The sequence below is a fragment of the Pocillopora damicornis genome, chromosome 12 (assembly GCF_964200805.1).
Source record: "Pocillopora damicornis chromosome 12, jaPocDami1.2, whole genome shotgun sequence".
In the NCBI taxonomy this organism is placed as follows: domain Eukaryota; kingdom Metazoa; phylum Cnidaria; class Anthozoa; order Scleractinia; family Pocilloporidae; genus Pocillopora; species Pocillopora damicornis.
In genome coordinates, this window is record NC_142681.1 from 2,192,327 (window position 1) to 2,206,754 (window position 14,428).

Here is a 14,428-nt window from a genome sequence, read left to right on the forward strand (position 1 = left end):
GAACCAGTAACGGTTCAAGAATTCTGTAATGCGTTTTATTCCTGTTTTCTTACGGGAAAGAGATTTACGAATAGCCATGCTCTTTTAGAATTGTTTCCTAACTATTACACTAGTGTTGTTTGTCAGTCATCGACCTCATTGCGATTCTACTTCAATCTGACTTTCTACTTTGTTTTAGACCGGGTTACAATCGTCGGGTTAGGCATTTCTTATCAATAGGGAAAAAAATAGAATAAACTACACCCTTTATAATTACGCACTTATTAATTATAATACCGCGCACTAAATCGTTAATTGACAATTTTTTCTTGGTATTCATCTACATTTTACCCCCAAATATTAATGTTCACGTTTTCCATACTGTTCACAATACATTTTATTTTGGTAAAGAACTTTTTAAACAATCAAGAGCTTCTGTAGTTGGTGATCATTCCCTTTATTCTCATGACCCTAATCGTTGACTCACCGGTGAAACTGTAATTAGGTGCGGGTTTAACGTCTAGACAAACAGCTGTCGAGTTTTGGATACCAATCTGAATCCCGAATTTCCTTTTCTCTGCATATTCTTTCAGCAAGCAACCTTTTTCTGTCCAAACCTGCATCGCACACTTTCTCTACTTCAAGTACTTTCTATTCTTGTTAGTCAGCGGTTTGGATTTGGGGCTCAAATTCACCATAGTAACTTACAGATTGCAATAACAAGAAGCGGGAACTTCAGTAGAGTGAACTATCAGCTATATATTTCATGTTTACCTGACTTTCTGGTCTTCTCAAAGCAAATATTTTCTGCGCAGAAAAGTGAATAATGGAAGAAGATTTAGAACAAAGGTCTGGGGCTCAATCGCGTGTAGCAAGCGCAACTTCGTCGCATGTAGATGGCGAAGGAGATGTAGTCGTGGAGGAGGTGAAAGCCACTCCGACATCTTTGGTGAGTTTTGCTACGATCTATGTGTATTTCATCTATACAATCTATACAAAACACACTTAATTCATAATCATGTTGCTGAATAAGTATTTTATTCTCTCTCGTAGAATATGTGTTGGTCGTTTGGTGTAAATAGGCATGTCCCAGTTCAGAATTTATCGAATGGAAGTCGAAAGGTACAAATGACAAAATTGTGTTTTAGTTGGTTTTGGTTGATTTTTATCTTAAATTTACAGCGAAATTTCAAACTCTGCGACAAATCTATAACGTAAACTAAACTTACGTACCATGACACGAAATGAACCAACGTCTGTCTGTCCTACCTACAACACCAACTCATCTTGATGCACAGACCGAACACTTCTTTTCCTTTTTTTTCAGGTGGCGTTCCATGTTTGTTCTCATGTTGGAATGATGTTTGACTGGGAAGCAAACAAACAACAACTTCTACAAGGCCATGTAAGATGTAGTCCTAAAATTTTTCAATTCTTCCTTTGGGAAAATGTTTAGTCGTTATAGGAGATTTTTCCCACAGATCAACTTGTACAGTTATGCTAACACTTTGTTACTCCCTCCCCTCCTCCCCTTAGGAATTTTTCAAGCATTTACGGTAAATTAACACGCTTGTTACTGTGATTTTTTCTTTAGTGTAATGCTATTGCCTGTACATGTGTCAGTGAGGACAGGCGATGGGTTGCAACCGCAGACTGTGGTAAAGACAGTATGGTTATTATCTGGGACTCATTCACAACGTAAGAAAGTATCTGTTACATGTAGCATAAATTTGATAAAAAGTATGCAAGTGGCATAAATGTGCAGGGAATGCAGATATACAAGACATTTTTTTATTTCCTTAATTTTCTACTTTTTCATATTTTTCATTATTTTTAGGTGGACAAAACATGCACATAGCTACATTTTCTTATTGTGCTTTTGCTTACCAAGTTCCATTTAATGATATTAATTCTGCCCATCATCAAAATTAAAAAAAAACATACAATCATGACATTCTGTTTTCATTTTTATTATCCATCCCAAAAGTCCCCCATAATTACTGGAAAAAGCCTTAGTTAGCAATCAAATACAACCCTGCATGTACAAGAGATTTGTAAACATAACTGTAATTCTATTACTCTAAGTATTGATTTTTTGTAGCTCATCACAATCAAGTGGGGGGTATGGTTTGATGTGTATTTCTTGTGTTACAGTATTCCAGTACAGACAATATTTGAAGCTCATCCCAATGGCTGTGCAGCCATTGCCATGTCTCCAGATGCTAAATATATTGCCACAATAAGCAGTACCCTACCACAGGTAATAAGTAAACCTACTTGTCCAAAGTGGATAACCAAGTGCAACTTTGGTAAAATTTCTGCACAGCCCTCCTCAACTATTGTAAAACAAAGTCTTAGCATCAAAGGCAGTCTACTATTGTTGCCATTGTTTTCTTTATCCAAGAACTGTATATGTAACGAAGTATATAACAGCTGTATTAATGGTTAATAATAATCCTTCATAGTAGTATGAAGGATACTTACCACATATGTGCCTAGTATATGGCCTAAATTACCAAAAAGTTCTCTGTAGTTTAGTGGTATGGCAGCAAATAGGGAAATTCTGAGCTCTGAAGTTCAAATATTTGTGCATGATCCTTGGTAGTTTTCATTCATCCACTCACAGAACAAACTATTAATAATATTTTTTCATTGAGAAGAGCAAATTTATGAATATTTCCCTTAATGTGCTTTTCTGATGGGAAATAAATATTTGAGTTCAGTTATTTTCCAATTTTTCAAAGTTGAAGGGAAGTAGTAGCAGCAGCTTATCTGAGATCCTGTGTGATCCAAGAGACAGAAATATTTTCAATCTAAAAATATACACTTTGGGAAAAGTATTTAGAGTTAAAAATAGGGTGGGTATCAGTTTTTACTATAATAAATGAATTATCAAGGGATCCAGTACAATTTAATCATGACTTATCTGAATAAACTTTTTTATTCATTTGGTTGTTTATCAGACTGTATCTGTGTGGGATTGGACAGTTAATGGTGACATGCCAATGTGTTCTGTAGTGCTCGGTGATGACTTTGGAAAACAGGTAGAAATGTTAGCTTGCCAATAGCATTAAAGATGTTACTAAGTAACTTTGAATAGTTGGGAGAAATTGATAATATGGTCTGTGGCCTGCTTTTGGTACAAAATGAATGTGTCATGGACCCCCTTTTTTCTTTGCTTGTCTTAACCTTCTCTTCGTTGCTCAAGCCATTTGACTTACTTGTATTTCTGAAGATTATTTAGTTTGGTTGTGCAACAAAATGTACTTCTTCTTTTCTTAGGACAAATTTACAGTTTGGTTAAAATATTTGTTATTCTCACAGAATTACATCACATTTAACCCGGAAGATACAAGTGAACTTGTCAGTAACAGTGAGTCTCAAGTTATTTTTTATCAGTGGGTAAGTCAACAGAGAAAATGTTGTTCTAAGAAGTAACTTAGCAGCCCACTCCATGGCAGATATCAGACTGAGTGTGATTTGCTTAAGGGTGAATGTTTATAATGACTCCTTGTGACATCTAGACTTGTCCAGGGGTTAACTATTGGTGATTATCAAATGAAATAGATTGTTTTTATGCCTTGAGAGGTACACAAAAATTTTAATCACTTACATGTTGCCTTTTCTACCCGACCTTTGGATTCCAGAGCTCTTAATTTTCTCCTAAGAGATTCTTGAATGAAATAGATTTGTGTTGTATGGTATATTATTTTGCCAAATACTAAACATTCTTTTGATCATTAAATTTTCAGAATGAGAAGGCTTTAGAGTTTGTTGCTCCACCCCTCACAGACAAGGTAATACTTATGGTCTTTGTTTGTATCTTGAGAGCTTTTTTCCAAAGACAATGTTTCAAATCATTTCACCAAAAAAATTACTTTAACCATAAATTGATTACTATTTTAAGAGAAAAAAACCAAAGTTACAAATCTGATTAGGTGAAATTGAAATTTAAGTGAACCACCAAAAACATAGCAGCTTTTATGGTCAACATGCATTGTTGGAGATGACTTGCTGTTGGATCAAATCATTCTTGCTTGTTTCCTGGAATATGAGCTGATGACTGGGTCTGAGTTAGTTTCGAGTGACCAGGGCAGTATTCTACCAGGGGGCTGGATAGAGACAACAGAATTTAACCCTGGAATACCCCAGGCACCCATGTTCTATCTAAGCACAGTAGTAGGTTGATTGCATCTTTTTGGTTTTTAATCTATTATACATGTAGCAGACTGAGATAGACTCCACAGAGGGTGTGGTATCGCATTCCTCCTCACAATATCACCCCTGAATCATTCATTAAGGTGACAAGAATCAAGGAAATGATCACCAACTGGAGAAGCTCTTGATTGTTACCCAAATTCTCATTGTTAGCTATTAGGAAATGTCTAAATAATAGTATGGGGAATATGCATCCTGATGTTAGGTAAAAAAGGGTTAAACTTGAATTAAAAAATAATTTATTTGCTCTTTGTAGGATTTCAACCGGAGTGTTGGGCTCTACAGCCAGTCCATTTTTCAACTCCAGTCCCCCAGAGCACTCACAGCCACAAGTTGTGGAAACATAGTGGTTTGGGAACATACTGGAGGGGACTTAAAATGTAACAGAAAAGCATTCAAGATTGTGAAATTACAAGAGAAAGCTCTTACAGTACTCACAACTACTAACAGGTAACTAAGTGTTATCAAAAGGTACAGGCCTGGGTTGTTCAAAAATTCAATAGCACAGTACATTTTGCAATCAGTTATCAGCTGGATGGTGATTTATCAGTTGGATAGTGTCATCTACCCTTTATGTAACTGGGCCCAGATTATTAAAAGTTGAAGTCCTCTGATACACATGTCCTACTGCAAAGTTTTGAATCTAGACCTAGTCAGGAACCTTCATTTACAAAAAGGAGTAACCAGTTCTTGGACAGCTAACATCTTATTATGAACATCTCTGTTTTTAGTGAACATAAATTAAAAGTTAAATTCATTTTTTAGGTTCATTGTGACGGGAGATGTGGCAGGTCATGTGAGATTTCTTGATCAACAGCTCAGGCTCACTAATTGGTATTAAAATCATTCTTTTTAATTTCATTCAAATTTATTATGTAAATTACACTGCAGTAAATTCCAATGCTTACTTTAAAAATGTTAACTTATAACAATACTACTGATTCACTGTACTACTGAAAATTTACTTCTTACATTAATTTAGCATACTCTAAAAAATGTAACTTGCACAGATGTTTTTTTTTAATTTGCTATGGCTTAGGGCCAAATCTTCCTGTACATTCAGACCCAACTCAGTCAATTAGCACTTAACCATATGACTGCTTCAGGGCATAATTGCTCAATTACATGTAGTTATTTATAGTCACCACAATTTGTATCATAATGTATATAATTATCATCATTATCCTTTGATAATGATCATAATAAGTATCGTCAGGCATGATCATCAATGTTGTTGTTATCTTGATCAATTCATTACTGGACATAATTTTATCCACCTCAACAGGTATAAGCACTTCAATGCTGGTCCTATCAATGCAGTATCATTTTCTTACTCACCAAAGACAGTTGATGGACAGTAAGTGTCAAATGGAACTAATAATCATTATCATATGTGATTGTTCACTAAAACCATCTAATGGCTTTAAACTTTCCAAAGTTTGCAAAAGTTCTCTATATACACAGAAATCTCTCCAGTAATGATCCTATGCCTTGAATATTTAATTTTGTTCTTCGTCTCAAAACTGATTAATTCTAAATGAAGTAATCTCATTAATACATGGTGTCCTCTCTTTGGTAATGGACACACAAGATGTTGTGAATTCTTCAATTCTTTTTACCATTAAATTCATGAAATGATATTCATATGGTGACACCTAAGCTCTTTTATAGTTAATTTTATAAACTCTTCATCTGAGCATTGTTTCTAGAATTGTCTTTTTAACTCCAAAACTCATACATTTCAGGAATATTTAATAAATATATTTTACAAAATTGGATGATTCCAAAATTATTTTTGCAAAGGTTTTTTGAAACCTCATTAAAATTCGAGATCATGTGATGTAAAATTTTTATCAAGCTACCAACAAGTATATGTGACATTCTGAAAGTTCAAAAGGAAAAGTGACAGCTTTTAACTTTGATATGTCACTTTTCATATCCTAATCTTTGTGATTTTATAAATTTGTTGTAGAACTCCCCCAGTTCAACCAAACTATCCTTCCAGCTCTACTTTGGATGCTGAACCATTTGTAGTAAATGATTTCTTAATTAGCACATCCACTGCCAACATTGCTCATTTTGCCACTGATGGGAGTGAACTTCAGGTACAGTGTCATATATGAACTTTGTAATGGGCCTTGCTCACCAGAGAGTCTCTGTGGCTCAGTGGTAGAGCATCAGAGCACAGAATCCAAAGGCCTGAGGTTCGATTCCTCATTGGGACTCAGAATTTTTTCTTTGTCCCTCACTTGTGATAAGACGAAAAACATCTTTCACTAGTTTCTTACTTCCTTCATTGATTACTAGCCTGTATTCCACTTGACTCTAACATCCACAAATATATTTGTAACAGAAGGAGTGTGTCTCTTGTCCCCTTAATTCTCAGGCATCTCTTGCATTTTGAGATCAAATCACTTGTTAGATAGGTTGCTTTAAATATTTTCCTCTTGTCAATTCTAGTTTGTCCGTAGGGAGCATGATAGTGACACTCATGGCATAGCATGCCACCCATCTGAGTAAGTTATTGGACTTTCGTGTATTACTTGTCATATTTACACTAGCAGCAATGGTGTACTCTTATGTTATGAATTTAATTCACAAGGCCACTTGTATATGTATTATGAAAATCCTTTAATCTGTAGTTCTGAACAATGTAATACTTTGTTGTATAAGAAACAGAATCAGGAAGTGGTGACTGGTTATTGAAAGTATAAAAACTACTGTCAGCACTATCTATCCTAACCATTTTAACATGACAATAATATACTTTATAAAACTTTCATCATAGGTGATCATTTCTTTGAAATGAAGGTTCTTAATAGGCAGTTCGAACAATCTTAGTTCTCCACAGTGGCTGGTTTAGATCTTCAATACTGTGCTATGACCCTTTTTTTTTGTTAACAACAATGGGAAACTTCCTTCCTAGACTTCTACTGCAGAGTTATGATTTATTTGTGGTTTTCTTTCTTAGAGACAAGCAATATGAACATGTTTGATTTTTCAGACCAAGGCTGTGTATTGGGAGTTACTCAGGTCTACTTCAGCTTTGGGATTATGAAAAGAAGTAAGTTTGTCAATATCTTATCTTGAAAGTAATAATAATATTCCTAAAATGTAAGAAAACATCTTTTCCTAGAAGCACTGTGAAATGATTTAAGTATTTATGTAAGTATTTTTTTAAATTGCATCATAGTGATGTATCTGGATATTTTTTTAATTGAACAGAGAACTGCTGGCAAGTCGAGTTTTTGACCAACGTCAACTGATGATCCAATGCATGACCTTTAACCCTTCAGGAGATCTTTTAGGTTTGTGGAATTAGAAAGATTTAAATGTATATTTAGAATGATTTGAGTGCTCTTTTTGAGGCCCTTTCACATCCTGGTTGTATTTGAATCAATATTTATTACAATTAATGCCAATGAATTAACTCTGATTAGTATATACCATGTACAAGTGAAGTAAAGTGCTTTTGGTGCTGGTTGGTTGGCTAGTTTGGAGGTGATTTAAACTAGTACTTTCACCTCTGATTTATTGAAGAGACAAAATTGAATGTGAAGAGTTTAATTTCTGACCATTTTTGTTATAATGAACTAATTTTCTGGTTACTAAAGCAATAATTCACTTGAGTGTTGGTTGAAGTGATGGATATTTGCCTTGCTGCTTCATGGCTTGGTAAACACTTGTATCCACTGCCATTCACCTCCACTTTGGTGAGTGATTATTAACTAAATAAATATGAATTTCCATTGCTACCAAACTGATTGTACAAATAGAGAAGAAGTCTGGAAATGATGATATTCTTTTATTTATTGTAGCTATTGGATTTACGAATGGTAGTGTGCGTATCTTGGATGGATTACTGCTGAAGGAAGAAGGGCATGGTGATGGCCTTGCTGTTTTCAATCACTGCCATGATTGTGTCACTAATATCAAATTCTCTCATGATTCCAACTATTTGGCCACATGTGTAAGTATTTACAACAAAATATCAGGTGTTACAATTAAAAAGAAGAAAGAAAGTTCAATGTTTTGACTGAAATGTCTTTGACCTTTAACCACACAAGTTTTTTATTATTAATACTATTTTCTTCAATGAAAAAGTAAAGAGGGTCTGGTGATTCATTATCAGGTGTTAGTACAATTTTATGAAAGGTTTTCTAACTCATTTGGTAAAGGTTGTAACTCTGTCACAGATGTAGGAAATAATTGCCCAACCCCTATGAATGAATGGGTGAACCTACTTCTTAAAAAGTTGCCATTATCCAACTTGTGTTCATAGTCCTGATTTTGTCTTTAAAAGGATTTAGATCGCTGTGTAACAGTTTTCAAATCACAGAAGGACAACTCAGACCAACCATGGGTTTATGTTGGTAAACAGAGAGCTCACTATAAAACAATACAAGGTGAGTGAATGTTAGTTTGCTTTCTTTAGGACTCAAGGAGACCAAGGGTACCATCAGCCTCCATAGTTCAACACTTTAATTTGACAATTCAGAGCAGTTGCTTTTCAGCCATCCAGCGTGGTTTTGCATGAGTTATCATTCCCCCCTCCCACCCTATCCTCTTTTCTTTTCGTCTCTTCCCACCACTCCAATTAGTGTTTGCAAGTTGCTGGAATTGAGGCTTTTGATTGATTAACAAGGACTTGCCAGCTATGGATGTGATAATTTTTAACTGGAGCTTGGCTGGATGCAGTGGAAGCCCCCTGGAGATCCTAGGCACCAAGCTTCCATTTCTGCAAGGCAAACAGTTAGTTATTGTAACTTTCCATATCTGATACATCTTGGTTGTATTGTGAAGCCAGTTTTACCTTTTTACAGACGTTTCCTTTGGGATAGCTTTAGACAGTGATATCCCTCGGTTACTTTCTCTGGGTCAAGATAGAGTGCTGGTATGTATGGAATCACTTGTAATTTTGCTATTGTGTTGGACCAGTAACTAAAAGCTATACATGCATATTCGAAGGAGCCCTCCTGAACCCTTTAACCTCCAGAGATGTTTTAGCATTTAGTTTCTCCTCACAATTTAACTAATGCATAATTTTTATTATTGCATCTCTGGTGTTTATCTTCTGAGCAGACCATAGTTTCAAGATGTAATTCTCTTTCCATGCTTAAAAAAAAAAAGACTTCAAATAAGGCTCTTCTTTCTCAACATGATTCTCTGTGTTCTGTTTATTAGGTGGAGTATGATCTTCTGAACAGCAGCACAGATGACCTCCGTCTCATCAGTTCAGAGAGAATTGAACAAAGTGCAGTGCCACAGTGTTTTACTTGGTATCCGCCAATTGTCAAAGAAGATTTTCTAGTAGTCGCTAACAATCAGGTATTTGAAAAAGTTTTAGTGTAGATGTTGACCCATGCATCATTAATGAACTAAATAGTTATTGAATAATTATGAATTGAACGAAGACCCATCAATGATCGTTGGCAATTGTTTTCTATTACATGGAACAAGTAGTTTATTTTTGTTTTTTCATTTTTCTTAATCACAGTTCAAATTAAAATTGTATAACTCAACCACGAAGATGTGTAGACAAACACTGTTGGGACCAACATATGGCACCCCACTGAGAAGGTAAGAGGTGGACACAGCACTGGGAGGGAAAATTTAACATAAGTGATACGCGTATTAAAATTCTTGTTTGTTTTGCTCATCATCATTATTATGGTCATCGTCATCATTGATATTACTTTCCTCGTGGTCGTCGTGGTTACACCCTTCTTTAAGACTGCATGTTGTAGCCCCTCGGAGTTTGGGGAAGGGATAGTAACGTAATGTGAGGTTTAGTAGAATCTTCTTGTGGAGTTGTTCAAAGTATTACTTCAGTAGCCCTCTTTACGCGCGCATTGTGGTACATAAGTCTGCCCTCTTCAAGGCCTTAACCCTTTACACCCTGACATCAGTATGCATATTCTCCATACTTTCTCTATACATTTCTTAAGGTTCTGAAAGGAGAATTTGTTTAACAATCAAGAACTTCTTTAGTTGTTGATCATTTCCCTTATCTCGTGACCTTAATGTTTTATTCAGAGGTGATCATGTAAGGGGAAATTAGATGCTAGTGACTCTTACGGGTTAACGGGTTAATGACTTGAGAAAATTTCTGCGATTTCACCTATACAGTTTAGGAAAGTAAATATTGAAATGTTGTTGATTGTAGGTTCGAATCTGAAAAGTAAATCTATTTCAGTAGTGTGTTCCATTCATATATTTGAATGTTAGATGCTTTTACTTTTTCCATATACTTGTCAAGTTTACAAAGCTTTTGTGATTCATTTGCAGACTTATCGTGTTACCAGCTCACGAGGAAAGACTGACACGGTATCTCGCTTACATTACAGTGGACAAGGTAAAATATTTAAAAACCTCTCTGGTGTTTGTCGACTCCTCTCAAACTATCTTTTAGGGTCTCTTTCCATTTTTTTAAAACAAAAACCTGGCAACAATTTAATCCCTGGTACTTTTCTATCACAATGCTTCCAGGTTGGTCTTCAATGCCTACCATTAGATGGAAATCCGCACAAGACCATGGCTTTAATCGCACATCCAGAGGGGGTAAGGGTATTTTTAAGAAAATTGCCTTCTAACAATTTAAAGAAGAGTTTAGTCAGTCGTCTGGCATAAAGTTCAGCTTTAATCTGATACTGTCTTCTCTATATATTATTTTTTTCAATGCAAGGTGTCTAACTTGGTTTCTTCATGTGATGGGAAGTATGTTTTCACAGCCGGTGGCGAGGATTGTAGTGTGTTAATGTGGGAAATCAACCTGGAGTAAGTACTGATTTAATTGTTACACTCTTGGTTTGGTTGGTTTATTTGGACCAGTCTAAGAAATCGCCTGGAAATATGGTTACGAACGTCATTATTGACAACACAATTTAATAATGGTTCAACTAGATAGGATGGATTCCGATAAAGGTGCTCTGTAGTAAATTGGTAGTTTCCAAGGGATGGTTGATCAAAGACTACAAAATGACTACTCGAAAAAGGATTAGTATATTTTGTCCTTTGCAACCGGTTTTTGCTGCCTTTTTGTTTTCTGTGGAACCTGTCTGAGGAGGACACAGGAGAACCTTATTACCGTCAGTTTAAACGAGATCACTCTTCATTATAAATTCCTTTTTACAGACGATAAGGACGGAGAGATTAAGATATACTAAGTCTGATGCCTGTACGTAATGCAGGTTCAACGTTTAATGAAGATTTTTCAGGGTACTGTGCATCTAATCATTATGGCTAAGAAAGTAAAAATTGGCCTTATTCTTCTTCTTCAGTGCGTTGGAAGCTGCGGCTGCTCTCGGCGGTGAGGGTCTGGTACCGTTCTACGGTTTATTAGAAGGTGGTCGGGACGGTGAACTGTTCGCTGAGTTGGAGGACTATTTCTATTACGCCCAGATCAGAAGGTTTGTTGTACTGTTGGATTTGTCACGGTAGATCTATGCACTGTCTTTGTTAGGGAAACTTAGGCTCTCCAGAAATGTCCTTTACTTATCCTTAGGAAAAAAGCTAATTTTCAATGGAGAAATTTTGTGAGGATTTAGCTTCAAATTCTCAGGAATTGCTCCAAAAGAAATGTAGGATCAGTAGCGGGAAGCATTGACTTTTGGATCTTTGGTGAAACAGTCAATCGAGAGAAATCCCACTGTTGACGTTTTTGAAAAGGGGACTGGAAGGCGAATGTAACTATTAAAGGATGATGTTAGAGGAAATTTTGTCAGAGTGAATCAGTTTGTTTCTTACCTCAGTCAAGGTGTGGACACTACAGACACCAGACAAGTATCAACAAAAGTGCCACTAGCTCAGGTGCCGTATATCATGCGAGCTTTGGGATACTATCCTACGGAACAAGAGGTAAGGCTAATGAGATTTCGTTAATTTTTTCCAAGGCCTTTGATCTGCTCGCATTTCAACCAAAAATTCCTTTTCTTGGTATGCTCTTCAGATTGATGATATGATCAATGAGGTAAAATTCAGAGATTACGTTGCATCAGGAAAATACGTAAACGAGATTGATCTGGGTGAATTTATAAAACGTAAGTATTTTTAATTTGATCATTAGCCGTCGATAAATGTTCTATGCTCGTTCTTTGTTGTTGAGTGGATTTTTCATTATAGTACATGTTATTGCTTACTTTTTGGCCTTGTGCTCTCCTTATTTTTGTAAGTGTGCCACAGTTATAGCGTAAACTGTAATGACTTGGCCGGGGACTGCTCGCGCTGCATGGGAGACTGTGTCGCAGCTCTAATGATATCACAGGAATACCCCCAAACTTTTCAAAAGTTGGTGTGTCTGGGCACAATGTTGATTCATACTGGATAGTCGCAGAGTTCTAATACATGTATTGTTGCGCCACCAGCTGAGTAAATTTGGTTTACGCACTGAGTGTTTTGTTTAGTGGGATTTGTTACTGATTAGCGAGAATATTGTGGAACAAAACTTTCTCGAACAATTACCTCGTCTCGCTCTCTATTTTCATGAGAAAGGATTAGAACGAGAGTGCTCTGTTCTTTTTGCAGTTTACGTCAACCATCGCCCTGCGTTTGGCTTATCACCGTTTGACTTAAATGAAGCATTTACCAAGCTGGGTATACCGAGTGACGAAGGATTTGCAATTGATCGGGACAGACTTTTGACTCTGCTACAGAACAAAGGTACGACAGTAAACTAATTCCACAAAGAAGGGAATCATCTCTGTCATTTGTATTACTTAGAGTTAGTTTGAAGTTCTGCTTTTGTTTTTGCGATTTAAAGATGGTTTTATTGTGTTTTGTCCTTCTCATTTTGCTTCATTAATTTCTCCTTTACGCTGAAATAGAACTCACAAAAGTTTTAGCTCTGATATTTACCCCTGGAGCGCTTCATGATTTAGTGTCGTAAAACCAAAACCAAATGAATCAAAACAGCCAATCAGAACAAATAACCCCATATCAAAAGAGGCATATAATATTGCAAAGTAAAATTAACTAACGTGCCTGAAGTGCGGGAAAACGAAAGTGATCAAGAGGTCATTAATTTTGATTTTGGATCCAAAATGGCGCAGATTTCTGGACCAATCAGAGAGCGCAATGTAACAAAATCGGTACAATCCTGGTTTACTATCTACACTTTGTAGATCTCACATATCTCGATTTTCTTTGTCTCAGGTGAACATATGACAGAGGCTGAGCTGGCCGAATGCATGTCCACGTTGTTAGGTCTCGGAGAGTTAGGTGGCAGTGCAGAGACTGGAACCTATGACGCTTCTAATGCAAGCGAATTGCTAAAAGAGCATCTGCCAGAGAATGTTACCGCTGACAGCTTCGCGGCTCAAGTGTTGGGTTTCGTTACTGAAGGAAATGAGACACCCTCTAGCTAATTTATTATTGGAAAAGTTTACTTAAGATATAGTTACTTAAACGGTAGAGAGATGTATTTATTTTGCAATGTCACTTCGTGAGCAAGCAGCCATTTATTCATTTTATCTGACGCACGTGTCAATGACATTCCAGGATGTAGAAAGCGTTAGAACAGTCTCGTGGTTGTGTTAAAAGAGGTTTGGAGTAGCTAGCGAGTAATTCAAACACACCAGTCTTGTGATGTATGCGTCCAGTAGAATTTTTTGCATTTCTGGAATATCATACAGTCATCCAGGCAGGATATTTTAACTGCTTGGGAAAGTTGTACATATGTAAATATTGGTAATCCCAGAGTGAAAAGCTGATTCTCTTTAGAGGAACTGCTTATAATAAAGATTTCCATTTTCTTGGAGTGTCGTTCTTTTTTCTGAAATAAATTGCAAGAGGACATCGATTTGAGTACTGTATCAAATAGGTTCTTTACATTGTAATAGATATACAAAACTATCAATAGTTACTCTCTCTTGGTACGGAAAACCAAAAACTCAGTCATCATCCTCATTGCTCTATATCACTTATAAACGAGCTTTAATGTCTTGTCCATGTGTCGGCTTTTAAACTGGAACGATATCTTTGTTTTCTCCTCGCAACCCAGCACTGATATTGCACTACTCTACTATACGGAACCTTACATCACGATGATATGATCCAAGGAACGTAAGGTACGATAACAATTGGTCTTATTGTAATGAGGTTCTCTGTGGAAGTTCAGAAAGCCGAAACAGAGAAACGAGCCATGCTTTCTCGTTTCAGAAATTTTGACTTATGGATTTAAGATGTATTATCAGAGAGACATCGTTCTTTCAAGACTCATGTACTTGTAAGGAAG

At 36.2% G+C, this 14,428-nt stretch overlaps 1 protein-coding gene across 1 annotated transcript; it reads left to right on the plus strand.

Moving 5' to 3' along the window:
- The first annotated feature begins 680 nt into the window (after window positions 1-680).
- LOC113665531 (cilia- and flagella-associated protein 251) lies at window positions 681-13,951 on the plus strand. The gene is made up of 28 exons (XM_027181241.2): window positions 681-928; window positions 1,033-1,101; window positions 1,307-1,384; window positions 1,574-1,677; window positions 2,134-2,239; window positions 2,943-3,023; window positions 3,304-3,381; window positions 3,732-3,776; window positions 4,454-4,647; window positions 4,963-5,031; window positions 5,483-5,554; window positions 6,170-6,302; window positions 6,658-6,713; window positions 7,202-7,261; window positions 7,423-7,505; window positions 8,016-8,167; window positions 8,501-8,603; window positions 9,021-9,091; window positions 9,382-9,525; window positions 9,695-9,777; window positions 10,486-10,552; window positions 10,687-10,758; window positions 10,883-10,974; window positions 11,478-11,606; window positions 11,949-12,054; window positions 12,146-12,236; window positions 12,721-12,855; window positions 13,348-13,951. The coding sequence occupies exons 1-28, from the start codon at window positions 806-808 to the stop codon at window positions 13,557-13,559; spliced, it is 2,808 nt and encodes a 935-aa protein (XP_027037042.2). The 5' UTR covers window positions 681-805; the 3' UTR covers window positions 13,560-13,951.
- Window positions 13,952-14,428: the final 477 nt, after the last annotated feature.